Source organism: Lissotriton vulgaris, chromosome 10 (genome assembly GCF_964263255.1).
Source record: "Lissotriton vulgaris chromosome 10, aLisVul1.2, whole genome shotgun sequence".
NCBI classification, from domain to species: domain Eukaryota; kingdom Metazoa; phylum Chordata; class Amphibia; order Caudata; family Salamandridae; genus Lissotriton; species Lissotriton vulgaris.
Genome location: NC_141698.1, coordinates 638,533,321 through 638,560,930, shown reverse-complemented (window position 1 = coordinate 638,560,930; position 27,610 = coordinate 638,533,321). Strand labels below are relative to the sequence as shown.

The following is a 27,610-nucleotide window of genomic DNA, read 5'->3' as shown; positions in this document are numbered from 1 at the left end:
CTATATGCACCCTTGAGTTACTACCTGCTAGTTTGGAAAGGGGCGACCACTCGGTCCCCCCGCACGTATGGCAGAGTACCACGATCCCCCCGGGAAGCCATCTTGGGCGGGAGGCGTGTCTCGGCTGGTATGCCCGAAGCGGCGTAGCCGGGGCGCGCTTTTTTCCCGCCCTAGAGTGGGCTGGCCTAGACACTGACGCGGCTGGCCACGCCCTCGGGGCAGGCAGGGGCGGGTTTACGCCCGCCCTGAAGACGGATAAAAGGGGACGCAAGACCAGAAGGCATCCTCTTGTTCCTGTGCTCTGAAGCTGCACCTCCTCGCTGCACGTGAGCTCGAGACGGAACGAAGAGCCAATTTTTGAGCGTTGTAATCTTTCTTTTGTCTTACAGATACTCTGTCGGAGAAATGCCCAAGAAAGGCGGAAAGAGAATGACGACTGAACAGATGCTTCGGGTTCTCATGAAGGAGATGACCGAGCTGAAGAAGCGGGTGGCGGAGAGAGAGGGGGAAGGGGGGCCGGAACGTCCTTCGGCTGGAGCAACCCCAGGAGGGAGAGCCAAGAGGCCAAGGAGGGGACCAGCTGGGGGAGACGTCCCGGTTCCCCGTACCCCGCTCGAAGCGCCAACCCCAGTACCCGTGGAGGGGAATCCGATTCCCGTGGTGGTCACCCCGGTGTCCAATGAAGACATGCCGCCCGAGCTGGCAGCACAACTTGCAGCGTGGTTGGGCGAAGGTAGTGAGGGCGCCACGGCTGTCGACGCGCAGGCGCTGATGAAGCAACTGCGTGAGAAACGGGAGGCAGCCAAGGTGTCCGCGCCGGCTGCAGTAGTTGACAAGCCACAAGGGACGATTACGACCGCAGAGGCAGCGTCCGGTGCAGGTAAGCGGCCATTGCCGATTGCGAGGGATGAGTCAGCACCCTCTCGTAGAGAAAGGTTGGGTCAACATGTGCCTTTGGCAATTAAAGAGAAGATTTGGGCGGGGGAATATGTGAACATCTTCTCGTTGCTTGTTGATCATTACGAGGTGGAGCATGTTAAGGGCCAGAAAGACCTCATGCATCCGAGTGTTTGGCGCGCAAAAATGGCCGCCTTTAAAGTGAATGAGAATATTGGCAATTGGGGCAAAGCATGGGGGATTTTTACTTCGATCTTAGGGGAACGTAGGCCCGAGTTGCTTTCCGAGTTGCCGACCTATCAGTCGCGAATCATGGGGTACTCGACGTCACACCAGGGTAACCATTGGTTCTGCTACGATAATCTTTTTAGAAAGGCTAAAGAGCATAATAAAAGCTTAACCTGGGATTGTTACGATTCTTTGACATGGGATAAAATGAAGGAGACAGGTATGTTGAAAATGCCATTGGTAGGGGGTAATGTTGGCGAATCCTCCCGCCAATATGCGGGGACGCCCTTTCGATCAGGTACGGGTACCGACGATTACTCGAGACCTGCCAGCAATACAGGGAAAAGGGGGTTCTGCTGGAATTTCAACAGAGGTAAATGTACTAGGCCCCAGGGATCGTGTAAATTTAAACACGAATGTAGTGGGTGCGGGTCGTCCCATCCTGAGTCCACGTGCAGAGCCAAAACGGGTGATAACGGGGGTAGAGGAGGCGCCAAACAGGTCTAACATAGTCCGAGGGGCGCCTTTACCTACCCCGATTGATACCTTGGCGATGATTCCCTGGCTCAGTGAATACCCGGATCGTACTTCTGCTGGGGTGCTGCGGAACGGGTTTTCGTATGGTTTCCGCATCCCAGTAGGGGACTTTCAGGGTGTGGAGAAGTGTAAAAATCAACTTTCGGTCCTGCAGCATACGACCGTGGTACAGGATAAGATCCGGAAAGAGGTTACTCGAGGTCGGGTTGCCGGCCCGTTTAGTGTACCCCCGGTGCAGAGTTTTGTTTGTTCCCCTTTAGGTGTGGTCCCCAAGAAGGACCCGGGTGAGTTCCGACTGATTCATAATTTATCAGCTCCACGTGGTCTTTCTGTAAACGATGCAATAGACCCAGAAGTGTGTTCGGTGCGGTACGCATCTTTCGATGAGGCCGTAGCCATTTTGAATCGCCTGGGGCCCGGGGCGCTGATGGCGAAGTCGGATATCGAGTCAGCGTTCCGATTGCTCCCGGTACACCCAGACGACCAGCGTCTCCTAGGTTTCATGTTTCAGGGTCATTATTACATGGATAGGTGTATGCCGATGGGGTGCTCTATATCTTGTGCCTATTTCGAGAAATTCAGTAGTTTTCTACAATGGGTCTTCACAAAGAGGACGGGTTTCCAACATGTAATGCATTACCTTGATGACTTTCTGTTCCTTGGGGCAGCCGGGGATCTCGAATGTGGCCAGGCCTTGGCCGAATTTTGTGTATTAATGAAGCAGTTTGGGGTGCCATTGGCACCAGGTAAGACGGTGGGTCCTGCGACTTGCCTCGAGTTTCTGGGGATCGAGTTAGACTCCAGTGAGGGTTGTTTTCGTTTACCAGCTGACAAAGTGGGGAAGTTCAGGGCAGCCCTGCAAATGTGTATAAATGGATCTAAAGTTACGCTGCATCAATTACAGCAGTTGGTGGGACAGTTGAATTTTGCCCTGAGGGTTATACCGATGGCCCGCCCCTTTTCCCGTTCAATTGCCCAAGCTATGGTCGGCCTAAAGGAGGGTCATCATCGCACGAGACTATCGGCTGAGGTCCGCCAGGACATGCGCATTTGGTTAGCATTTCTGGCGGATTTTAATGGTCGAGTCGTCTGGAACAAACCGGCCGTGTCCTCTGAAGAGCTGGGGCTATGGACAGATTCGGCAGGTAGCATAGGTTTTGGTGCCATCTTCGGCACAAAATGGTCGGCACAAAGATGGCCGGCATGGTGGCATGACAATGGACTGACAAGTAATATTGCTTTCCTGGAACTTTTCCCCATTTTGGTGGCCCTAAGAACCTGGCCCGAAGGGTTCAAAGATCACTCTGTGGTATTTTGGTCTGAAAATATGACCGTGGTCGAGTGCATCAATAGCCAGGCAGCACGATGTAAACTGATTTTAAGACTGCTCAAAGAAATTGTTTTACTGTGTATGCAACTGAATGTGCTATTCAGAGCAAAACATGTCCCGGGGGTAATGAATCAGGCGGCTGATGCACTGTCTCGTTTTCATATGCAGGCTTTCTCGGGTTTCCTTCCCACAGCGGACCCAGAGCCGGCACCCTTTCCCGAAGCTCTCTGGTCTCTCGGTGCCCCGAACTTCGTCACCTCGTGGGAGAGAGCCTAGCACCAAGGACAAGGAAGGCATATGAAGGGGCGTTTCGGTCCTATTTAGCCTTTTTGGGGACTGATAGAGAGGGGCTTTGGGGCCACGAGGAATGGGTAGTGAATTTTCTGATGTCCTTACGTAGGGCTGGGAAATCGGTGGCTACGGCCCAGAGGCATCGTGCTGCCATTTCCTTTGTTGCCAGGGCTTATGGTATCCAGGACCCGACAGCGTCTTTCGTTGTACAGAAAGCGCTGCGTGGGTGGCAACGCCTTGAGGGTCGCAGAGTAGATGAGAGGCGCCCGATAGGTTTGGATAGGTTGGCCCAGTTGTTGGCCACACTCCCTGCCACATGTTCATCTCAGTTTGAGACGGTGTTGTTCCGGGCCGCTTTTACGCTGGCATTTCATGGAGCGATGCGGGTAAGCGAACTGGTGGCAAGGAACAAACGGGATGTGACAGGGGGTTTGTGCCAGGAACACGTTCAGATCAGAGGAGAGACAATGACTGTCTCCTTTGTCAGGTCCAAGACCGATCAAGATGGGATGGGTGACTGCATAATCATACGCAGGATTCCCGGGTCCTCCATGTGTCCGGTAAAGTGTTTAGAAGACTACCTAGCACGAAGGGCGGCATCATGGGGGGGGACCTTGTTGAGACACGCGGACGCCACCGCACTGACGAAATTTCAGTTTCAGCGGGTGCTTGCGATGTCAATTGCCGCTGCGGGCTTGAACCCGGGCGAGTTTGGGACCCATTCCTTTCGGATAGGGGCTGCTACGGAAGCTACAGCTAGGGGTCTTAATGTTGAACAAGTGAAACGAGTGGGGCGTTGGTCCTCCAAGTGTTATAAGAGGTATGTGCGGTTGCACATGTTGTGAAGCTGTAATGATGTACTCACGCTTCTTGTCTTTGTTTGGTTTTCAGTTGCGCAAGCCTACGAGGCGGGGCGGACTATGCAGTCGACCCAACACCGGGCCAGCGGTCAGACATCACCGGCTGTGAAGAAGGAGGTGTGGGTCGTGGGCCACTCATACGTGAGGCGTGCCGCGGACGTATTCAAAGCAGGTGACATGGTTCACGTAGCTGGGGAATACGGGTACAGGGTGTCCTTCTACGGAAGAGGCGGGCTCTGTATTGACCAGTTTCAAGCATTTTTCGAGGGTTTGTTAGGGCGGACGAGGTCACCGCCGTCTATAATCATAGTGCATCTAGGGGGCAATGATTTGGTCACCACCGGTAGACGACTTCTCCTGGAGGCAATGCTTTCCACTGTAAGTTGGTTGGCGAGGAGAGTTCCGGGGTGCACAATTGCGTGGTCCCATATGATCCCACGAAAGGTGTGGCGAGGGGCTATTTCTGTTCCTGCTTTGAATCACTCTGTGAGAAAGCTTAATAACAAAGTGAGTAGGTTGTTCCGTTCCAGGACATTGCATTCTATTTCGCATGGCTGTATTAATGATGACAGTATGTATTTGGGGGATGGTGTGCATTTGTCTCGGGTGGGGAATGAGTTACTCATAGGAGACTTCTTAGCATGGTTAAAAACGTTAAAACATGACCTTTAGGTAGGAGCTTTGTGGGGGGTCCGGATAGCCGGTCAACTATCCGGCCTGTGGCGGTAAGGTCATGATCGGTGAGCACTAATTGGAAGATCCCTATGAGTGGGCGTCACCCAACACGGATGGGAGCGCTCGGGAGAGGTGGCCATTGGCCCCTCAACGGGGAGGCGGTCCCTTCTAAGGATGGGTCGCCGAAAGAAAAGGAAAGGCGGTCAAGGCCCCTTCCTGTGTAGGAGGGGTTACAGCCCCCTCCTGGGGAATTTCCCGGGGCCAGTGACGTCTGCGACGGCAGATGTGGTAAGTTGTGCGGGGTTTGGGGGGGGGGTCTACGCTACCTTCTAGATACCTCACACGAGTCCTCGAACGACCTTTAAGTGGCGTCGAGTTTTATTGGTGCCCCCGTCAAGTCAAAGGGAAATTGGTAGTTGCACTTGAGGTACGCCTCAGTGCTGTCGCCCCTCACAAGTGGGGGGGGTATTTCTGGTTAGGGATCTTGACACCGGTTACGACCTTGCCGTTGGCCCTTAAACGTTAGGATGTACAATTTCATAATTTCAAGTAAATGTTTGTAGGATGTTAGTTCGGCTAGGAGAACCTCTGTATTAGAGAATCTGTTAAGGTTAGCCAAACATCGCAATGTGGTAATGAAATTGTACATAATATGAAAATGTTGATTTAATGTTTTAATTTTGTTTTAATAAATACGGCCGGGAGGGTCACTCCCTCCCTCTTCCAAAAACTTCAAGAACTGTTTCCTGTTTCCCTCCTTTGGGGATTGTGTTGAGAGGGGGTGGCGGGTATCTCAGCCATATGGAAAGGGGCGACCACTCGGTCCCCCCGCACGTATGGCAGAGTACCACGATCCCCCCGGGAAGCCATCTTGGGCGGGAGGCGTGTCTCGGCTGGTATGCCCGAAGCGGCGTAGCCGGGGCGCGCTTTTTTCCCGCCCTAGAGTGGGCTGGCCTAGACACTGACGCGGCTGGCCACGCCCTCGGGGCAGGCAGGGCGGGTTTACGCCCGCCCTGAAGACGGATAAAAGGGGACGCAAGACCAGAAGGCATCCTCTTGTTCCTGTGCTCTGAAGCTGCACCTCCTCGCTGCACGTGAGCTCGAGACGGAACGAAGAGCCAATTTTTGACCCACCCACCAGCCCCTGAAGACAGCCAGTTGTTTTGAATAAAAGTTGATGGATAACTCTAATTTCGTTTACAGGTTGTGGTATTATCGTGTTGATTTTGAGTGTGTAATAAAGAATGGTCTATGTCATTTATGTTTTATGATTAAAGAAATTCGGCTTTAGTGTTCATTTATAAGCATGCTTTTATTACGGTCGTAGTAGCCAATGTATTTTTAGTTTAATAGGTTAGTTAGCATTGTCGTATTTATTTTTGGTCGGGCGGTAAGGTCATGATCGGTGAGCACTAATTGGAAGATCCCTATGAGTGGGCGTCACCCAACACGGATGGGAGCGCTCGGGAGAGGTGGCCATTGGCCCCTCAACGGGGAGGCGGTCCCTTCTAAGGATGGGTCGCCGAAAGAAAAGGAAAGGCGGTCAAGGCCCCTTCCTGTGTAGGAGGGGTTACAGCCCCCTCCTGGGGAATTTCCCGGGGCCAGTGACGTCTGCGACGGCAGATGTGGTAAGTTGTGCGGGGTTTGGGGGGGGGTCTACGCTACCTTCTAGATACCTCACACGAGTCCTCGAACGACCTTTAAGTGGCGTCGAGTTTTATTGGTGCCCCCGTCAAGTCAAAGGGAAATTGGTAGTTGCACTTGAGGTACGCCTCAGTGCTGTCGCCCCTCACAAGTGGGGGGGGGGTATTTCTGGTTAGGGATCTTGACACCGGTTACGACCTTGCCGTTGGCCCTTAAACGTTAGGATGTACAATTTCATAATTTCAAGTAAATGTTTGTAGGATGTTAGTTCGGCTAGGAGAACCTCTGTATTAGAGAATCTGTTAAGGTTAGCCAAACATCGCAATGTGGTAATGAAATTGTACATAATATGAAAATGTTGATTTAATGTTTTAATTTTGTTTTAATAAATACGGCCGGGAGGGTCACTCCCTCCCTCTTCCAAAAACTTCAAGAACTGTTTCCTGTTTCCCTCCTTTGGGGATTGTGTTGAGAGGGGGTGGCGGGTATCTCAGCCATAATGGTTTATCGCACAGACATTTCCAAGGGGGAATGGTATTGAAGCCTACAACCAATCCTTGCAATGCTATATAAATGAGGGATGCATGCTCCATTATTGCCTTTGTCTTGGACAGTGGGATGTCGGTGTGCTTAGTTTTTTAATGACACCGTGGCACTCAACTTTTTGGTAAGAAAGAGTTCTGAAGAATGACAAACATTAGACAAATTGTGTGAGAAGTTGTTTAGGGCAGAATCTAGTAGTTACCAAACGGTCTGCTTCTGAGGTCAAGGAAGCATTCAGTGATTTTTCAAACATGTACAAGTTTATCAGGGGTGTGAATAAGTGAAACAGGTTAGTTTTAACTTGGTTTTCACTTCAAGGGAGACACTGGAAATGATGTAATTCTTGGAGTAATGTAGCTAAACGATCTTAAAAAGTCCACATGGCATGCTGCTTTAGAACTATATTTGAGAGTTTAAAAACTTGTTGCCAGCAAAGATGTCTCACCTGTGCAGTTTTGTATTCAGAATCAAAGACTGTCATAGAATGGTGCCTGGCACGTGGTATTGAAGAGACGCTTCTGGTTCCTGCTCAGATGTATTGTTATAAGCCTGCACCAGTTTAACAGTTTGAAGGGGGCTCAGTGTGGACAGGTCTCAACAAGAGGAACATGGTCATGGACAGAATCTGCACGGTACATCAATTGATTAGAACTTCCCACCACTGCCTCTATTTCAGGTGAACAATTTTCCACAGTCCTCCACTTTCATCACTGTTCCTAATGAGTGGTTGAGATGATTAATAAATGTGGGCAGCTTTATCTAGATCATCGGATCTCATTTTCAGATTCGGAAGTTTAAGCTATTCTAATTTACCAGATCTGGAGACAAAAGCAATGGGCACTTTTCTCTAGGACTAATCACAGAGGGTCTATTATGTTTTTTTCCGGTTTCTTACCAGTGGTTATTGGCAACAGAATTCATAATTGTGCTAGTGGCTTCATTTTGGACGCTCTTATCTCCCAGCATGTTTTGGTCCTGTCTCAGGTTCCCATCCTAATTGGATGCTGAGTTTCAGGGATCTCCCCCCCATGAATCTCACGACTGAATCGTGAGGCACAGACTTTAATCTTATCTATTGGGCCCAGGGTCACTCATGTGATTCACTCTTCAACATGTTTGAGGTAGAATAGCTGAGGTAAGAACTGGAGATATGAACAGGCTTCAACACTTGTCACAAAGATTTGGAATTTCCTTAGCTTTCTATTGAAGGGCAAATCGTACACGACCCGACATAGTTTTCAATGTGCCTTTTCCGCAGGTCATTAGAGCGAAGATGGTTGTCCTGTTAAATTCCATCCTTTAGCACGAACCTCAGCGCTACCTGTTTGGATGCCTAGATATCGCCTGACTGCCTTATGTCAGCGGTAAATCTATATTTGAAGCTGGCGAGAAATGGGGTGAGCGATCGGAACAAAATGGCGATTATCTCTTCTGCCTCACAGTGAGGAAATGCCTGTCGTCTTCTGCTGCCTGCACCGAGGACTCTTAAATGGTGAGCGATCTGGCAGATCTGAGAGGGGGCATATTGTTGAACAGTGACGGGTATGCTGGATTATATGCACAGACTCGCAGTATATGTAAAAAACTTTGACGAGCACCGGAGCTGTGCCCGATGTAAGATGGCTGCGGCTGGCTGCCGAGGCGAAATATAGGTCTGTCCTATCGCCCGATAATTGGCGGTGCCAGCGCTGTTCTGCGAGGGGTGAGCTCCGATCCGAAGGCCTGAACACAAGATCGGACGCTGATGAAGCGGTGTCGTGCAGCAGTGAAGACCTGATCCTACTCGGCAGGACTTCTCCCCCTTCGCTTCTGCCTGACTCTAATATGGCGGCCGCGTTTTGTGTGCTAGGACAGACTGCTTCTAAGCCCACCGCTTGAGGCAATTGACATCCTGCTGCCTCCATACTCTCCCCTACTAAGACTGTCTACGCATGGAGCTCCACCTTGTGGCCGCAACAATAATTAACGTACCCCTGTATTCCGGCCTTTTGTATTTGCCTGGACCTCCACTGTTTGGTCAAGGAGGCTGAGAGTCTGTGAGACTGTGGGGATTGCACCTGCAAGCTGCCGACTGGAAGAGGAGTTATTGATGGGACACTGGCATCATTGTAAGAGCACGGAGGTGGGGTGATGTGCAGGCTGCAATGGCGCGCTGTACTGTGTGACTTGCGCCCTTCCCCCAATGCAATATTGATACCCTGGTATTGTACTGACCGCGAGTGGTGTATGAGTGTAGACTGGAGCTCTACTGCAAGACTTGGGGCATACGAATTGAGGGGCCACCTGCATACTTTTGTATGATGCCCGATGGAGCTACCTCGTTAGCTATGGGGAAGATTGACTTTGGGCTCCCTCCTTTGACTATCACCTACCCAGCCGGACTTCGGACTAGCGCACCCGCGTCTCTCCTGACCTTACCTTCCCGCTCCCACTTCCCCCAACCCTTCCCCCCTCTGCTCCTACTCTTTCCTGCTTCTGTCCTCTGACCTCGCATGCGCCTACCCTTTGTCCCCACCCTGTTTTTCTGTGAACCTCTTCCCTCACCACTTGAGACTGAACTATTTTGTATGATGCCCGATAGAGCTACCTGATTTTAGCTATAGGGGAGATGGGCCGTGGATTCCCTCCTTGGTCGTCACCTACCCAGTCGGTTTTTAGACAGACTTCATTTTATCTCTGCCGTTGTATCTTCCCTTATCCTCACTCTCTCTCCTCCCCTACCCCCCACTACTTTATCTCTGCTTTCTCTCCTCCCCTAATGTATTGCTGACTGTTCTACTTAATGTTTAGTTGTTGTTCTTTTTCTGGTATATTGTCGAACTACATTGTTGCACTTCCTTTTGTCTCTTCTGTCGCCTCCTCCCGCATCCTCCCTCTATTTATGTCTCTCCTTCCCTCCTCTCTCAATGTATTGAGACTGAACTATTTTGTCTGATGCCCGATGGAGCTACCTGGTTTAGCTATAGGGGAGATGGGCCGTGGATTCCCTCCTTGGTCGTCACCTACCCAGTTGGTCTTTAAACAGACTTCCTCTCGTCTCTACGGTTGTCTCTTCCCTTATCCTCACTTTCCCTCCTCCTCTACCCCCCACTACTTTCTCTCTCCTTTCTCTCCTCCCCTAATTGTATTTCTGATTGTTTGATATAATGTTTACTTGTTGATCTTTTCTGGTTTATTGTTGAACCAGATACTTACACTTCCTTTCGTCTCTCCTGTCGTCTCCTACTGCATCCTCCCTCTATTTATGTCTCTCCTTCCCTCCTCTCTCAATGTTTTGAGACCGAACTATTTTGTCTGACGCCCGATGGAGCTACTTGGTTTAGCTATAGAGGAGATGGGCCGTGGATTCCCTCCTTGGTCGTCACCTACCCAGTCGGTCTTTAGGCAGACTTCTTTTCGTCTCTCCTTAGTGTCTCTTCCCTAGCTCCTATCCTCTCTCCCTTGAATCTCTCCCCTTATCTGCCCTGGGATCACAGCTTACTGGACTTTGGACGTTGCCTTGATTCGTCTACCGGTTTGTGTCCCCACCACCCTTCCCCTCCTCTTCCCATGCTGTGTCTCTCACCCGCCCTTCCCCTTTCCCGCCCTCATTATCTTTCTACTTCCCGTGCTCCAACCCCCCCCTGAATCTCTCACCTTGTCTGCTTTTCCTCTTACGTATTTGGGCTTATTGTTTATCTCGACCTTACATGTAACTATGTTGCCATGCTCTAAGAACTGTGTAACCTTTGTAATGATGTAACCTGTAACTATGATCTGATGCTCATGTGAAGCGCTCTGATACCTCCGGGTCTAGCCAGCGCTATATAAAACTTTATAAATAAAATAAAATAAATAAAATCTTCCCCTCTGCTTGACAATTGCCACATTCATTTAGTAAATATCAGCAGCCCAATTCTTCACTCACTCTTATTTGGATGTGACGGATCACGAAATTGACAGGAATATATCCCTTTGTACAATTCTCAAGCTCTGTGATGTTCTTCGGAGGATTTCTGGGTTGGAGGACAATCTTAAAGTTGCAGATTGGGCAAGTAACTTTATTTCCTTGGATTTTTATTTCAATAAACGCACACAGGCTGCTATGATAAATGTTCATACGGTTTATAAAACCATATTATAAAAATTCGATCTTGAGAGCATGTGAGTGGAAGTATTAATTTTGTTAAAGACATATATACATATTACTCTCCACGGTACGTCATGATGTCAAACCCCTATCGTGAAAATATTTTCATGTACTCCCGCTTTCTGATACTGAAGCACCCAGGCCTGGAACCAGGACATGTGGTGGATTTCTCCAATTCAGCAAATAATAAAGAGTTCCATGCTGGAATTTTTCTGTCCCTTTTGGTGCAAATGGTCTTCATTATTCAGACAGAACTTGCATTAATAGAAAATAAGAATGCTTGGGATGTTTAAAGTGGATTTATAAGTTGCCACTAAAGATTGTGAATACCCTGGTAGAGGTGAAATATTAATCAGACCCAATAAATTCAAATACCTTGAGGTCCAGTATTTATTAGTGGTATTAAGTAACGTATATTACTTATGAAGCCTTCAAAATGGAGCATAACGGGGATTTTGTCTCTTTTTGCATAAAAGTCTGCTTATTTATGTACTTTCGGTCATTTCCTCCTGACAAATATTGGCAGATCAAACTTACTAATACGTACCTTGCAAAAATAATGAAGGTGATGACATTATCGCACCCCCTTGCTTTATACTTTGCATGGTTTTCTTGAATTTTGCATTATATTTAATATTGAGATGCACTATTATGAATTTTGCATCTATTATAAATGGTCGCAATTGTGCACTTTTATGAGTCTTTGACCCGAAGTACAGTTAATAAATGAAATTATTTGCAAACTACTATTTGCTCTGGGGTTTGAATTTTCCAGGCCAGTTTCAATCAGGGCCTCAGACATTTCTTTTTTATGCTTGAAGTGCGCTCCCCAGCATTTCTGAGAATTTTAGTTGTCAGAGTGTTTTTTTCACTTGGCTGCTGATTGTTTTATGCGAGAAAAGAGATAATGACACTGAACTCTGGGCAAAATTATGTTATTGCACACTTAATTTACTGTACCTACTCTACAGCGTGGCAAGCTCAAGCTGAGTTGGAGATTGCACATTCAGGATGAATGATATATATCAGATTAGGGCAACAATTGTCAAATATGATTTATTGCATATTAATTCCAGTCCGTCAACTTCTGGTCTAGCAGTGCCACAATGGCATCTTATGATTATTTTAAATTAGTTTTGTCTATCCCAATCAAACACTGACAACATTTCTAAATTGCATTTTTCATAAGTTAAAAACTCTTAAATAGGGACATTTCAACTTTGACAAACGCTCTCTTATATTTTCTTTCCTTACTTTGGTCAAAGATGATATCACCACTGACGCCATCAATGCATTCCTAATACCACTGCAACCTATAATGCGCCAATAGCATGGACACATACCAGTTGAGTGGTGGCACACTTGCCATATAACCCTTATGATGAATTTATATACACACCCCTACTCAATGAGGTAAGAAACTATGTTCTTGGTTGAGGGGGTGAATAGAAGCCCCACTCAGGCAACACCCACAATCCTTGTGAGGGTGCCAAGAAAGTCACTAAATTAACCTGTGCCTAATCCTCTGGTAGCTTGACACAAAAACCTTAAACAAATCAGCTTGCAGTTAGGTGATGTCAGTTCTCACAGCAGTTTTTGCTTAAAAGGTTTCTAAGTCAAGGGTTTTTGTTGGAAGAGGCCACTTTAGCATCACACCAAGGGTCCAGGACCTGGGGACAGCCCTTGGGGTCTAGGACTCACTCTAGAAAGGACCAGCTGCAGCAAGCACATATGTTGCAGGGTCTATGGAGCTTGTTGTGTTCCTGTAGCTCACACACGAGAACAGAAAGCTATCCCTTGGGGTCACTCTGGTGGTCCTGGGTTCAAGGGACAGGTCAAGTATTATTTTCTACATCAGTCCTAGTTATGAGTTTTTCAAAGGTCCAAAAGTTATCCTATGAGTGGCTCTAGAGGTTACAATATTTACAACTGGTGCCAGCCTTTATGTGGGGGTAACTCTCTGTTCTACTCCTCATCTGGTTCTGGAAAGTTCTTCCCATGTCAAGACTCCAAAATGTTGTGATAAAAGACCAGGCAGGGCTGGTGTTGTGTTCTTTTGTGTGTGCAGGAGTCAAAGCCTGTGAACAGACCCTCCCCAGTGATTCTTGTTGGATGGCACATCCTGTTCACATCTAATCCCCCTTTTTGTCACTGTCTGGAAGGAATGCACAAACCCCAACAGCAGAGCCATACACAGTCATGTGACCTGGGACACTAGCACAAGGCACAAATGGTTCAGGACAAGAAATGGCCAACTTTCCAAAAGTGCCATTTTTAGAACTCTATCTTAAAATGTTACTTTACCATTAACAGTAATTTTAAAATAAAATCCATTTGAGTGTAAATGGCATATCACTATCAACTCCCAATCAAAAATTAGCCCTTATGAAATGTAATAAGGAACCCAGTGTTAGTCAATAAGAGAGATAGGCCTTACAACAGAGAAAACAACTGCCAGGACATCTAAGTAAGTACACATGTCCTACATTTTAAATACAATGCACCCAGCCCTATGTGCCTTTAGCACCTACCTTAGGGGTGACTTATAAGTATTAAAAAGGAAGGTTTAGGACTGGCAAACAGTTTATTTTGCCAGATTAGAATGGCAGTCTAAAATGAACTACAGTGTACCAGCATGGGCCTATCCCCGTCATCTGTGCAGGAGCAGATAGCAGAGGAGCGGGTCAGACGAGCCTTCAGGAGGCCCTACACTAACGCACCTGGGCCAAGGTAATAAGTAATTTGAAAACACAGAGGGGAGAGGGCCCTATCCCCAGTCTGCTTTTTGCCTCCTGTCACCGCCAACCTTTTTTATCCCCTGCATGCTCAGGGCAATCTCTTTCAGGCACCCTTCCCTCTACCACTGACTGCCTGTCTGCCTGCCTCGCTAACTGCTTGCCTTTGACATAAAAATGCCAAAACGCCCCAATGTTGTTCTCAAAAGGCAGCAGTCCTGTTGACCATTGACCAGCCATCAACTGGGGCAGTTCAGTGCTAAGTGCTGATGGTTGGAGCAAGATGCATCCTATGGCAGCTCTCAAAGACAAGCGCAGCAGCTGTACACGGCTGCTGCTGACTGTGTGCCTTGAGGCTCCTGAGGCTCAAGAATTTTGGAACGCAAAAAGGAAAGAGACACATCATGATGTCAGGGAAGAAAAGGGGGCCACTCTGAATCAACCTGGGAGGGGTAAACTGTAGCAAGATGGACTTCACAAAAAAGGGGCAGGCACAGCCACTGACTCCCCCTAGTCTCTGAGGGGACAAATTAAGAACAACTTTACATATCACTTTCAATTAAAAATCTACTCTAAGTTATTTTTCCTATAAGATGCAGGCTCCACCATTTTCTCAAATAAAAGAGAGGGACCCCAGCAACCAAAGGGGTAGGGTTCCAAAAAGACTGTTAGTCAAATAAAGTGTCCCCGTTGGGTAACCTTATGTATCAGACACTCTAATTACAAACTCAAAACAACATACATAATTAACTAGATTCATACAGTCCAGCAAGAGCAAAGATGATGCAGGTGATTAAAATTGAAAATGTATACAATTTATTTCAACAGCCATTAAAAAATCAATACAGTACATTAGTTATATATTTCTAACCAATACAATAAAATAATCACATTAAAAATTCAGACATGGTGGGAACAAAATATAGAAAATGTTTCTAATTAAAAGGGAGAAAGGACACAATAGTTAGACATAATTGAAAACACGCTCCAAATTATATAGATATCTTAGATGGAGAAGTTGTTTTGTCGAATAACTTTATGTGTCACAATTCTAGCAAAGCATCTACGCGTTTCGGTTTTGGCAACTTCATTTAAAGCCAGCACCTTCCTCAGGATTAAAATATATTTTCCTACATATAACGAAAAGTCTTATTGGGGACAAAGAACGTCCTCCTAGATTTTACTCATTCAAACGCTCCTTGTAGGTCGCGTTGGTTCGATTAATCTCTTAGATATTCATGGGTAATGAGGTAAAATTATTTGGTTCACTCACAGGACGAACCAACAATATTGATGCATTACTGGTTCTAAAAACACGGCCAAGGCGATTATCGCGTATTACTTCTGGCTCTTGTTTCCAACAAATTATCGGGGATATCAGTCCCTCCGACAGTAAGACGTAGTCTTTTATCAAATTAGTAGGAGCGGCGTACAATGGAGTCTGTGCCTTCTTCAAAGTGCAGAAAATTAACTACCAAGACACAGCATGGAAACTGTTCCTGCAGCATCCTTGGTCACCACCGCAGCAAGCAATTTGTAACACCTAATTTTTAAATCTCTTCCTTTTAAGCATTGCTCTCTATTCATTATGACTCAGCTGACAATGCACAGTTGTGATAATGATATATGGCAGGAAATTCCCCTCTTGATGATGATTTTAACTCACTTGGCACTTTATTAGGCGAGACCTGAAGAAGGGCCAGACTAGCTAATGTTCCCTTGGCATTTGAGAACTCTGTTGGCCTCTGCTTGTTTACATGTCTATTTATTGTTTGCATACCTTTTTAACCCTAGTACTGCCACAGCATTCCTTCTTATTCAACATTTGCATTATTATGTAAAAGTAATATTTATTTTTTCTTGGGTCTTAAAATGTATCTTGTTCTTTTTCTTTTTCTTTTAACCTGCACTGGTTTTAATTAACTATGCATTTACAAAACTTGAACACTTTAATGGTGCAAAAGTATTTCCTTACCTTGATTTAAATAAGGGTTATCATTAGATTGACCTTGAAGAATATAGCAGGTACATTATGACCTTTTCTATACATGTTGGTCTGTTTCCATTCAAAAGACTAAGCTTTGGTGTGTCATTTGCTACAGAACTGTTTCAAGAGGTTATTCTATTTATCATACAGCCTGTCACAGCCTGTCACAGCCTGTCACAAATGCATTCAGTTACAGCCATGACATATTGTTTTTCAGAGATACACAAAAAGATCATGATAAAGATCTTACACAAGTATGTTGTTTACTTGCCGAAGCACGTTTGACTTTGAATCCAGACAGACAAATGTGAGTTCCATAAGACAACACTAAAATTATGGTGCGTTAATTTCTTGGCATGGCCAACTACTTTACTAGATATAAGTGCCCCATTGAGAAAGTTGGACAAAGAGAATGTTTTATTTCAGTGGTCCCATGAATCCGGGAAAACCTTTAAGAAAATCAAACAAGCCATTGAGAATACTACTGAAATGGCTTATTTCAATCTGAAACTTCTTACAGAGGTTGTTGTTGACTCTAACCCAGTGGGGTTATGTGCTATCCTTGCACAGAACAGTGGACACTCAAAGGCTCAAAACAATATTGTGGCGTATGCAAGCAGGAGTTTGGGCCAATAAGAACGTGCTTACTCACAACCTAAAAAATTAGGTTTAGCCATTGTATGGGAGTGAGAACAATTCTATGTATTCCTATTCAGAAAGCCTTTTAATGCCGGTAGCTGATCATCAAGCTTTACTACCAATATTTGGCAATCCAAAGGCCAAGATGCCTACTCACATTGAATGTTGGGGACTATGACTACAAACGTACAATTATAACACAGCGCTTCATCCAGGAAAGGGTCAGAACCGTGCTGTCTACTTTTCCAGAGTGCCCATTTAATGTCAAGCCACTCCATCCAAGTCAGATAAAGCTTATATCAACATCATCTAACATCAAATAAACCAACTGCCATTTCCTTAGCTTAGATTATCATTGCCACAAGCCATGATAGTGACATGCTGAATTTGAAAGATATAATTAGACATCAGTCGTGGAAACAGCACACTCAACCTCTCACTAGTGAGTGTGAATAGCAAAAAATAAGAAATGTCAAAGATGAATTGTCCATAACTCAAGAAGGAGTTATAGTGCTAGAGTCACGAATATTGATTCCTGGGAGTCTGGGGCAGATATTGATTGAAGTGGCCCATGAAGGACATAGGGAATCGTTGCCACAAAACAAGTTCTCCAAGACCGAGTCTGAATTCCATATCTCGAGTGAGATGAGAATGAGCAAAAGGCTTGTCATTATTGCAACTCTCTATCTACAAAAGTTACCCAACCCACCTTTTAACATGTCAGAACTCCCAAAGAAAGCCTGGGCGAGAATAGCCATTGACTTTTACAGTCAACTCTACAATGGCCATCAACTGATGGTGATTGTGGACGAACACCTGCGATTTCCATTAATCGAGTATCTCTCATCCACCACTCAAGAACGAGTCATTGAGAAACTGGATGGCATCTTTGCGACATGGGGTGTTCCAGCCATACTAAAATCTGACAATGACCTGCCTTTTAATAGTCAGGAGTTCAAAGATATCTTAGAGCATCTGAGTATAAAGCATCAAAAGAGCACTCCTTTGTGGCCACAGACTAACTGGCTCATTGAGAGATTCATGAGTACGCTAAAGTAAGCAGTGCAGCGTGCTACACTTGAAAAGCTCAATTTACAAACTGTGCTAAGCTCTACTTTGCGAGCTTACTGTTCAACACCTCGTTCAACACCTCACTCAACCACCAGTGACATTCCAGAAACATTGAAGTTCGGGAGAGCAATGACAACCAAGATGCCACAGTGGACCAATCGGAGAGAAAGAGATGTGAACGCGACTTGTACCAGGGACTTAGTTCAGAAACAAAAGATGAAAACATAGGCTGACCGAAGACGGCATGTGAAAAACATTGCCTTCCAGTGGAGACGGAGTGCTCACACGGCAGATGCGGAAAATAAAATCTGATACTACCTTTGATGCAGATTGTTTCCAAGTGGTGTCAACCAAAGGACACATAGTTTAGGCATTTGATAGTTCACCAGATCTCCATGGTGAAGGAGAGACTGACTTTGAAGCACTTGTTAGTGCTACGGCCTTTCCACTATCTGTCTCCCACGTGACCATGCCGTTGCAGAGCCTCTCCGAAAGCCCTGATTGAACGCAAAGATACAACTTTTCTCAAATTCTTATATGAAAAGACCAAAGTGCCAAACAAACACTCCCATTGAGGAAGAATACGCACTCAGATGTGGATTAGTGTTTGTGACATCTGTCCAGAAAATCAGGACTGTCACACAGGCGCTCTCTATGGAATCTCTTGTGGGATCCAATTCTTAAGGGGTCATCATTCGATGCAAAATCTCACTGTCCTGAAGAAGGTCTTGTGGAGTAAACAAAAAAGACCAAAACATCCACTTCTAAGCCCAATTGTCCATCTAAGATTGTTCACACAAGTGACTTACTTGTAGTAAAATCTGAAGTCATTGTATTACATATTGTGGTTTGGACTTTCTATTCTGATGTACTACAGGAGAAATTGTTTTACTCCTTTTTCATCTGAATGCATTTTTGATTAACTGTCATGATTGACATGTACCCTGATAAATTTTGCACAATAAGAAAATAATAACTTTTTGATAACAAAGATTCCCCGTGTTGCTGTTCTCTTTTTCATAATAGTGTTTTATCATTACTCTCTGTCACAGAGGTATAACGAATTGAAACTGCCTTCAGATACCAATTGAATTGGGTCGAATTCACTAATACAAGTGACAATCAAATTCAATTTCTGTAAATTGTTCTAAATCAAATTCCCTTGCCGGCAACTTTTTGTATTCACGTTTCCACCATCCCAGCAGCTATTGGATCATGATGATGACAGATCTCAACCTAGTACAGCAAGTTCAGGTCGCTAAAGAGATTAATTGAAGAGATATAAATGTATATATGTGTACATCTTTTGTAAAATTGGTAAGTTTAGATTTACAGAGGGGGAAATGTAGTGTCTTGTGAGTTAACAATGGCAGACCCCCTTTAGCTCCTAATGACCTCCATAGAGCTATGAAGTAATGAATAGAATGTATTGCAGTGAAGGGTGTTGCAGAATGTTGAGTTCGCAGTCACACATAGAGCAATAAAGACGTGTGATACCAAGCTCTGTGTGTGGCATAGTGTGGCAGGTACCCCAGATGGGAAGCCACTAGAGAGTGTTTTCCTCGTGTCCCCAAACTGCAGGATGTTGGACTTAGAAACTTTGTGACAACTTTCTGCTTAGAGAGAACTGACAGGGACCAGGGTAGACATTGAAGCCACAACCGCCGAATAGCTGGTCAACCTCAACGTGCAGGTTTGCCATGCTGAAGGAGATCTGACTACATGTTTCTAAGCCAGAAGGTCAACTTTCCAAGGGGATGAGCCTGGTGCTTTTATAAAACTTATGCTCCATTGTGGTTAGCATTAACTTTTGACTTTGACTTGGTCTAGTGCGACCAGATACCTGCGATTGGCCCTTTGTGCTTTTTGGCACTCTTTTCAATTCACACATTAAATATTAATATCTCTGGTTCTACTTGTTGGATTTTTGTAACTTTAGTGTCATTTAATTTATTGAAATTGTTTCAATTTTTCATAATGAGGTTGGGATTTTTCTTGGGTTTTCACTTTATTACTGCTTAAGAGCTGCATATACACTTTACATATTGTCACTAAGTTAAGACTTACTGCTTTGTGCCCAACTGTTAGAAGATTAAGCACAGATATATTTAGTGGTTTAGCTCACCATGACGAGGATTGTGATTATTATTTGAAGTGGGTTCCCTTCCCATCTTCCCCCCCCCTTCAACTAATACTCTAATTTCTTACAGAAAGGTATAGCAAATTGCTATTTAGATGGGCACTCTTTAGCGCGTCCCTTCAAGACAGCGACTCGTTATTGTGTGTATCAATGTTTTGCAACCATAATTCAGTTGCAAAACATTGAAATGTTACTGCCCTCGCCGCATCGCTGAGTCAGAAATGCGGCGAGTGCAAGGTAAGTTCATTATAACTAACCCGTCATCTGTCGTATTTTCCGACACCCCGCACTACTGCTCTAAGCTGTGCCGGCCATCACTGTGTTTCATACTATCTTTTAATTCCAATTTTCTGATTAATTGATACCTTGTTGTACCTTTTGTCTTTATACATTGCACCCCAGTCCAACTTTTTTGTACGGGTCGGTCCTATAGTTTTTTTTTATATGACTGATGGGTAGAGCAGTCCATTACACTCCAATAGCATATCTTTTTGGATTCATGACCTGCACCAAAAACAACAAAATGGAATACAAATGACAGATTTATCCCTAATCTTTGCCAAGAGACAGATAGCCTAACGGGGGAAGGGGAGGAACAGCATTATCAAATCACTAACTGTGGTGTAAATTGTTATGTGGGAGTGATGATAAACCACAGTTATTAAAAAAAAGGTCTGACCTGCTCACCGCTTGGAATGCAGTGAGGCGGCAGTACGATGACAGATTCTCAGTTCAACTCATCTTTATCAGACTTCGTTTCGAATGCACATTAATACCAAACTTGAGGCCTGATGTATGACCATTTGCTTTTGCAACTCGCAAATTGGGAAAAATTGTGAGTTGCAATTTGCGAGTCGCAAAAGAAAATGTACAACAGTGTCAGAGACATTGTTAGCAATTCCCAATGGGGTCGCAAAATGTGAGGCTCGTGAATATGAGCCACTCACAATTTGCGACCCCTTTGGGAATGGCGGGCCCTCCCAGGGATGGTGGCCTGCGTGGCTGAGCAGACCTCCATGTCTGGGATTGCTTTTCAATAAAGCAGTTCTTTTTTTTTTTTTTAAATGCAGCCTGTTTTCCTTAAAAGAAAACAGGATGCATTTTTAAAAACAATTGAAACGTTTTTGTTTCTTTTTTAAGGGCAGGGAGCGATCCCTGGGCCACTGCCTGCCCTTAAAAAATATTTTTGGAGCCAGTCTGGGGACCCCTTCCTATTTGCGACTCCATTACCACCCTCTTGAAGAGGGCGGTAATTTGCAAGTGTTTTGCGTCCGCAATTCTTACATAGGGTAGAGATTCGTTAATAGGAAGGGACACTCTTGTCACGCCCCTTCCTATTAGTGACTCACAATTCCTAATTAGGAATTGTACATGGCCCTGTAACATTTTGCATGCGCAAACGGGTCGCAAACCTGTTTGCACATGCAATTTAGGGTTGTACATCTGGCCCTCAGTAAACATCAATGAAAACGTCAGAGGTATGGCTATTAAATGGTGACTGCCCATAATGCTACAAAGCCCCATACACTCAGTAATAACTCTCCTTATTTGAGTAAATGTCTTGAATGCTTTGCATGAAAGTAGAATGTTTATGTATTTTCTTTGAGAGAAGTGCCACGTGAAGACTATACTAGTCTTTTCTGCTTAGGTTAACTCTCCAGGCCATTATGGACACTATTTCCAGTTCATTTGAGAATCTGGTGAATTCTGGGTATTGTAGTTTTGTTTTGCGTCCATTGAACTAACTAGTTTAACATACCTAAAACAATGACTTGTAGATGAAAAGAGAAAGTGTCTGTAATTACCTGGAGTGAAATGGTCACCTTAGTTCTAGTAAAGCAACCCTGTAAGCATGTTATTCAGAGGATCTTAACTAGTCAGTTGTAATCAAACAGGTCAGTTCATTTGCGCAAACAGGTTGGATGTTTTCGTTTTTCTAAAGCTTATCCCGCAAAACATCCGAGCTACTTCACACATGGCTCTGACAACACTAGGGGACAGGTCTCCACATACGTCTAAAGTGTGGCAAAGCAAAGCAGTCTGTTAACCCCTGCTCTTCTGGTCTAAACGGCTACAACCAGTGCCCCCTGCATTTTAGGAGGTCATCATGGCCCCTGTAATACCTGTCCTGACAATTTATTTTATTTTATTTGCAAACCTATGTGAACACTTCTGGAAATATCACTGTTATTGTTCACTGTGAAGTACATCAATTCATTACCGGTTTACGAATGTTCAATAAACAGCAGGCATCTCTATTTTCGATATATTATTAGTATCTTTCATAATCTGATGATATAGTCTTTTTATTCAGTATGAACCTAAGATTCAACAGCACACTCTGCTCATGCCTACTGTCTGTATTTCACAATAACCTGATAACAGCCAGCAGAGGCGCACTGGCATATGTCATGCTTACATTTAATTACATTTCATTTAGGAGTTTCATTTGTGCTCTTTAGAATGATGCACTCCCTGTGGTCCTGGAGCTGAGGAGAATCCTCTTTCAGATAAACAGGCTTGCTCCAGCATGGGCCACTCCGTTCCCCCATTCTTATGACTGCAATTATCTAAATACATAAAAAGGAATTTACTAAACTCCCCAGTGGCTCAGCCATTTTTTGCTGATAAAGCTTCTACAGCGAGTATTTAATTTAAATGGCGAGTGTTTTGTCAGTGACATTTATAAACCCACCCCAGTGGTGGCAGGAAGGCTAGAGGCAGATACATGAATGTTTGTCGATAATGTGCAGCTTGCGCCTACCTTTTCTGCAGATACTGCGTAACTTTGAAATGGTCATTTAAACAGTGATCCGTGCTCAAATTTAGATTATGATGGAGAAATTCTTGAATTGTGTGCATTGCACAACATTTCTCAACATTTCGCAGTCCGTGATTTAATTAAAGTTTAAAGTTAACGTTTTTGCCCATGTGTTGTAATTGCGGTATTTATGAGACCTGACACACTTGGTATTTTTAAGGGCTTTGTCTTTATTAATTTATTCTTGCAACAAAAAGTATGAACTTCGTAGTATTCTTTTGTTCTTCTGCTTCAGAAATCGAAAGACCAGGACCACCAGGGATGATGCACGCCCCTCAAACGAATGAGAACACGCCACATGTATGTATTTTTCATAGTTTACTAATATCATATTTGGGGAAGGGTCCGTGAGGGATCATGCTTATTTTCCTGACCCGTCACCATGTGTAAGAGGTGTGTCACTGACTCACATAGATGTACTTTGTGCATTACTAACCTAGTTAAATATCACTAGGTAAAGGTTTACATTGAAAGAAATGTCAGGCAAACCTCACTGACATACGTCCTACTCTTCACAAGGGGAACGCTCCAATGAAAAGATACATGCACACATAAACATAGATGCATCTTGTCTGAGGGGACTGAGAAGCTACGGAGGAGAACCACCTTGACCCTGGCTCCCCCTACATCCCGCCGTGCAGCTTCCTGCCTCCCATACTGCCCCAGCAACCGAGTGCGTAACTAGGCTAGACAGGCTCCTCCAGGAGAGTGGCAGGGTGCTCTGTATTGAGGGAGGCCTCCAGGCATTCTCCCATCCTCGCATGGGCAATCCGCGATCTTATCCTTTTTCTTTAACAACTTTTTTATTTGGTTTTATTGAAAACACATCAGGTGTCAGCAATAAACAGCACACATTGGTGGGTTAAAAATTAGGGTATCATGCCTAAATAGTAGCCTCCTAGCACAACGAATGAGAATGATTATGCTACAGAAATCAAATAGCCTGTCCATATGCCTAGTTCGGCTCTTCCTCCATTGTGTATTCGTCCACACCTGATTCAATCTGATCATTCCCATTCAATCCGATATTCAGGAATGCATTGCATAGCTCGCTCGATTGCCTTAGACCCTCATCTAGGTTGTCATCTCTATGACTAGCTTTCATCTGGGCCTCCGCAGCCAGAGTCCATTCATAAATATCCCTCCTCCACGCATCAACCTAGGGGGCATGCGTCCTCATCCAAGTTATTGCTATTCTGGCCCGTGCATTTGCAATCGTTTATAGCCTGTCTTACACATTTTAGGTCGCTGGACGTGTCCCAACAGGCAGTGCAGCGCTGTCAACTCCATGCGGAGACCATTGCCACATCACACCACTCCCACTCTCAAGAAACCCAACTTGATACCAATTGAGACAAAATGTATCATTAATGAATACTTAGCCACTGACAAGAGCAAATTCATACTAACTCGCACACCCAGAAAATTAAGACATACCTTAACAGGATGTAATCAAATAATTCTTAAACATTTGACTTTAGGCATTTCTTAGATATTGAACAGTTGATTAAGCACAGAAACTTTAATGTATTATTTATTGACCATTTTAATATAGCGTGTAAAGATTTACATTTAAAATATCAAGATTATTATGCCACAATAATATTATGGCCAAAATATCAACAACTGAAACTTTGTGAGGGTAAGTGTGTGTGTGTGTGTGTGTATAGTTGCTTTATCTTAACTTAATATCCTTAACATCTTGAAGACCTATATATTGTCAAGTTACATGTATGTGGAGTAAAGTGTAGTAAACCTACACGTAACTGTATATACTTAATTTAGTGCAACTTCAGCAGTCAATATTTAAGTGACAATATTTTTGAAGGACCATAGTATATTCACAATTGTCTGGTACTATATCAATTCACAAGACCAGAGAGCATCAAAATGTTTTTAAAAGAGAAAGATTGTACATTTCAGGGTAGTATATGCGATAGCAAATCAAATTACACAAGCTATAACAAGCATTTAGAAGACTAGACAAAAATAAATAATAAGGTACAGAGGTGAATTTCATTCAAGACCAAAAACAGACTAGTTTTAATATAGTAAATTAAAATTATACAAGAAATGTGTAGTAAACTATCATAGGAAGTAATATTTTGTAACAAAGAGTAATCCAGTCCAGTGGTGTGTATCCCTGGATTTCATCATGAGCTTCAGATAATAAGAAAGGGTGGAGTCTGAAAATTAGATACAGGATGCTGTGATGTGTTGCACAAAAATATGTTGTTTTAGTTCTTGGTCTAAAGTGGATAGAGAGGCAGAATTAAATTCTAGACTCTGGGATGACATCACGAAAAGGTAGGTCTTTTGTTGAAGACTCCGACATCAAGTAGGATCCACGCTACAAAGTTGTCATGACCATAAAAGTCTTCACATTACTTATCAAATAATGAGTGTGTTCATAGGTTAAATGTTGTGCACCAGGCAGGCAAATTTGTAAGTTAAGCTCTGATCAACAGGAAGGCACCATGGCAAATGGAATATAGAAGTGATATAACCATAAAGACCAATCCAAAAATCAAACGTGATGAAGCATGAAAAGAAGATTTTAGTGCCGTAAGGAGAACTTTTGAAATGCCACAGAGAATAGCATTGCAATACTCAAGTCTTGGCAGTAACCAGCTTTTGGGTTAGATTTTAGAAACCTTGCTCCCAGAGAAGAAATTTGATTCTATGGATGAACTGAAACTGATGCTCTGCGCTACTGGCCAAGGTGCTCATAGGTTTCTCAATGTTAATTGAAGAGTGAAGCCCAGTGATTTGACATTACTGGTGATGGGCAGAGTGCAGCCTCAATATTGTTTGAATCAAGCCATCCCTGAACTAGGGTAGCTGAGCTGGGACAGAATAGGGAGGAGGTCTGTTTAATTAGTATTGAATGTAAGATGAGGAGCAGGCGGTGATCCAGGCTTGAATCCTGTTATGAGTGGGAACAGCTGAGGTAATCCTCAGCAAAAATGGATAAACATATATAGTTAGGTCCCTAATCCTGATTGTCACAATTTGGTTATCACAATACCATTTCATAGAGAGAGGCAGTATTACCCATTTATAGCCCAGCAACAACATTTGTGAGGAATATTTGCTGATTTGTGTGTTTCAACGTATTCTTTGTGCTTCGTTACCATGAGTCACTCCTGTGAGTTAAAGTGGTAAAACCATTTTACTCAATATCAATGCGAAAGCGTGAAATTGGCAGTAATCCGATTATATTTGCTTGCACCATTTCCACATTGCTTTAAATGAGCGTGCACTTGAGTGAGCGGCCCAATGCACTCCAGTTAACCACTAACAACACCTATGGATATTCAATACAATGCAACGCAGACAGTTTTCATCCTCTCAATTACTGTTTTATAGCAAAGAAAAGATCATTACTTACTGTGTCTGTCAAATATGTTATGGACGGTCACGATTGGAACTCTTGGACCTGTGCATAGAAGAGAACGATAACACCGTTCATCAAAAGATCATGTATTTAATAACTCACACTTAACATTATGTTTTGCATAATTAATATTAAACATGCAAAATTGAGAAGATGTTAGAGCCTACACAAATAATGATTTTCATTAAGTGCCTCTGCTCAAATTTAGTTTGCATCGATTCAAAAGGTTTCCATGTATGATGCAAATACCATATATAAACAATGTGAGGTTCTATGGTTGTATAGAAATACTGATGATACATATTTTTAATTTTCTTGCTTTTCTAAAACTTTAACACATATCGGAATATGAAGGGATTATCCCATTTAATTAATGCCTGGCTATACAAATATTACCATCTATTCTATTGACCCCCGTTCATTTATAAGGCACTAGCAGCCCGTTCCGACGTTGTCCGGGTATGAATTGCTGCCAGACAGTAGTATATGGTTTTGTAGGATTTCGTTTGGATAGCATTTCTTATTTGTGACAGGCCTGTGAAACGCTCTAATTCAGTGCACTGCTGATGCACTTAAGAGTGCGCGTTCAGTAGTGTGTGAACTCGAGTTTCCCTACTTTATTTTTCCTTGCAATATTATATACGTGAACTCGCCAACATGGCATGAGCACAATTTACATTACAGAATAACACATTAATTTGTGGTAGGCAAGGGGAGACAAAGCGATTTGCCTGGAATCACAGAATGTTGAGCTGATGCCGAGATTCGAACGTAGCTCCCCAGCTCTAAAGTTTGTAATTCTAGAACTTGTGGCGGGAGGTATGTCTAAAAGTCTATGTCGGTGCTGGCCATCAATGAGAGAGACCTGTGCATTTTTCAAATGAGTGGTGAAAAAATATGAGTATGTTGCTGGGGATTTGGGCCGCCGTGCCACCAATGTACTTACCGGGAGAGGGTAAACACCCATTATTCCGCAACTTTCTTTCCGCATACCATCACCCCGCATACTTTCATTACGAAAGTACCATGACTCCGCAATGCCATTATAACGCATGGCATTACATTTTATATGCTTTTACCAAGCATACATTTACAACGAAATTCGTTGTAAATGCATGAATGGTAAAAGCATGTTTTTTTTTAATGTTTGGATAAGGTAAGTATGGGTATAGGGGTATATGTTTTGGGATACTGAGGTATATGTTTAGGGGTGTTTGGGTATTTTAAGGGTTCCGATATAGTTTTGGGTTATGGGGTACAGGGGTAGTTTTAGGGTATAGGGATAGGTATGGGTTTTGGGGAACAGGGGTATTTTTAGGGTTCAGGGCTAGGTTGGGTTTTGGGGTATAGGGGTATTTTTAGGGTTCAGGAGTAGGTTTGGGTTTTGGGGTATAGGGGTATTTTAAGGGTTCAGGGCTAGGTTTGAGTGTTGGGGTACAGGGTATTTTAGGGTTCAGGGGTAGGTTTGGGTTTTGGGGTACAGGGATATTTTTAGGGTTCAGGGCTAGGTTTGGATTTTGGGGTACAGGGGTACTTTTAGGGTTCAGGGGTAGGTTTGGGTTTTGGGGTACAGTGGTATTTTTAGGGTTCAGGGCTAGGTTTGGGTTTTGGGGTACAGGGGTACTTTTAGGGTTCAGGGCTAGGTTTGGGTTTTGGGGTACAGGGGTACTTTTAGGGTTCAGGGCT

At 44.1% G+C, this 27,610-nt stretch overlaps 1 protein-coding gene across 4 annotated transcripts in view; it reads right to left on the bottom strand.

The window, feature by feature from the left end:
* Positions 1–27,610, bottom strand: part of DPP6 (dipeptidyl peptidase like 6) — a 2,152,278-nt gene that overhangs the window by 127,440 nt on the left and 1,997,228 nt on the right. For all 4 annotated transcript variants that reach the window (XM_086941474.1, XM_086941473.1, XM_086941476.1 and 1 more), the window contains exon 17: positions 25,919–25,966. In XM_086941474.1, the coding sequence (XP_086797600.1) occupies positions 25,919–25,966 (48 nt within the window). The remainder of the gene's footprint in view (positions 1–25,918; positions 25,967–27,610) is intronic.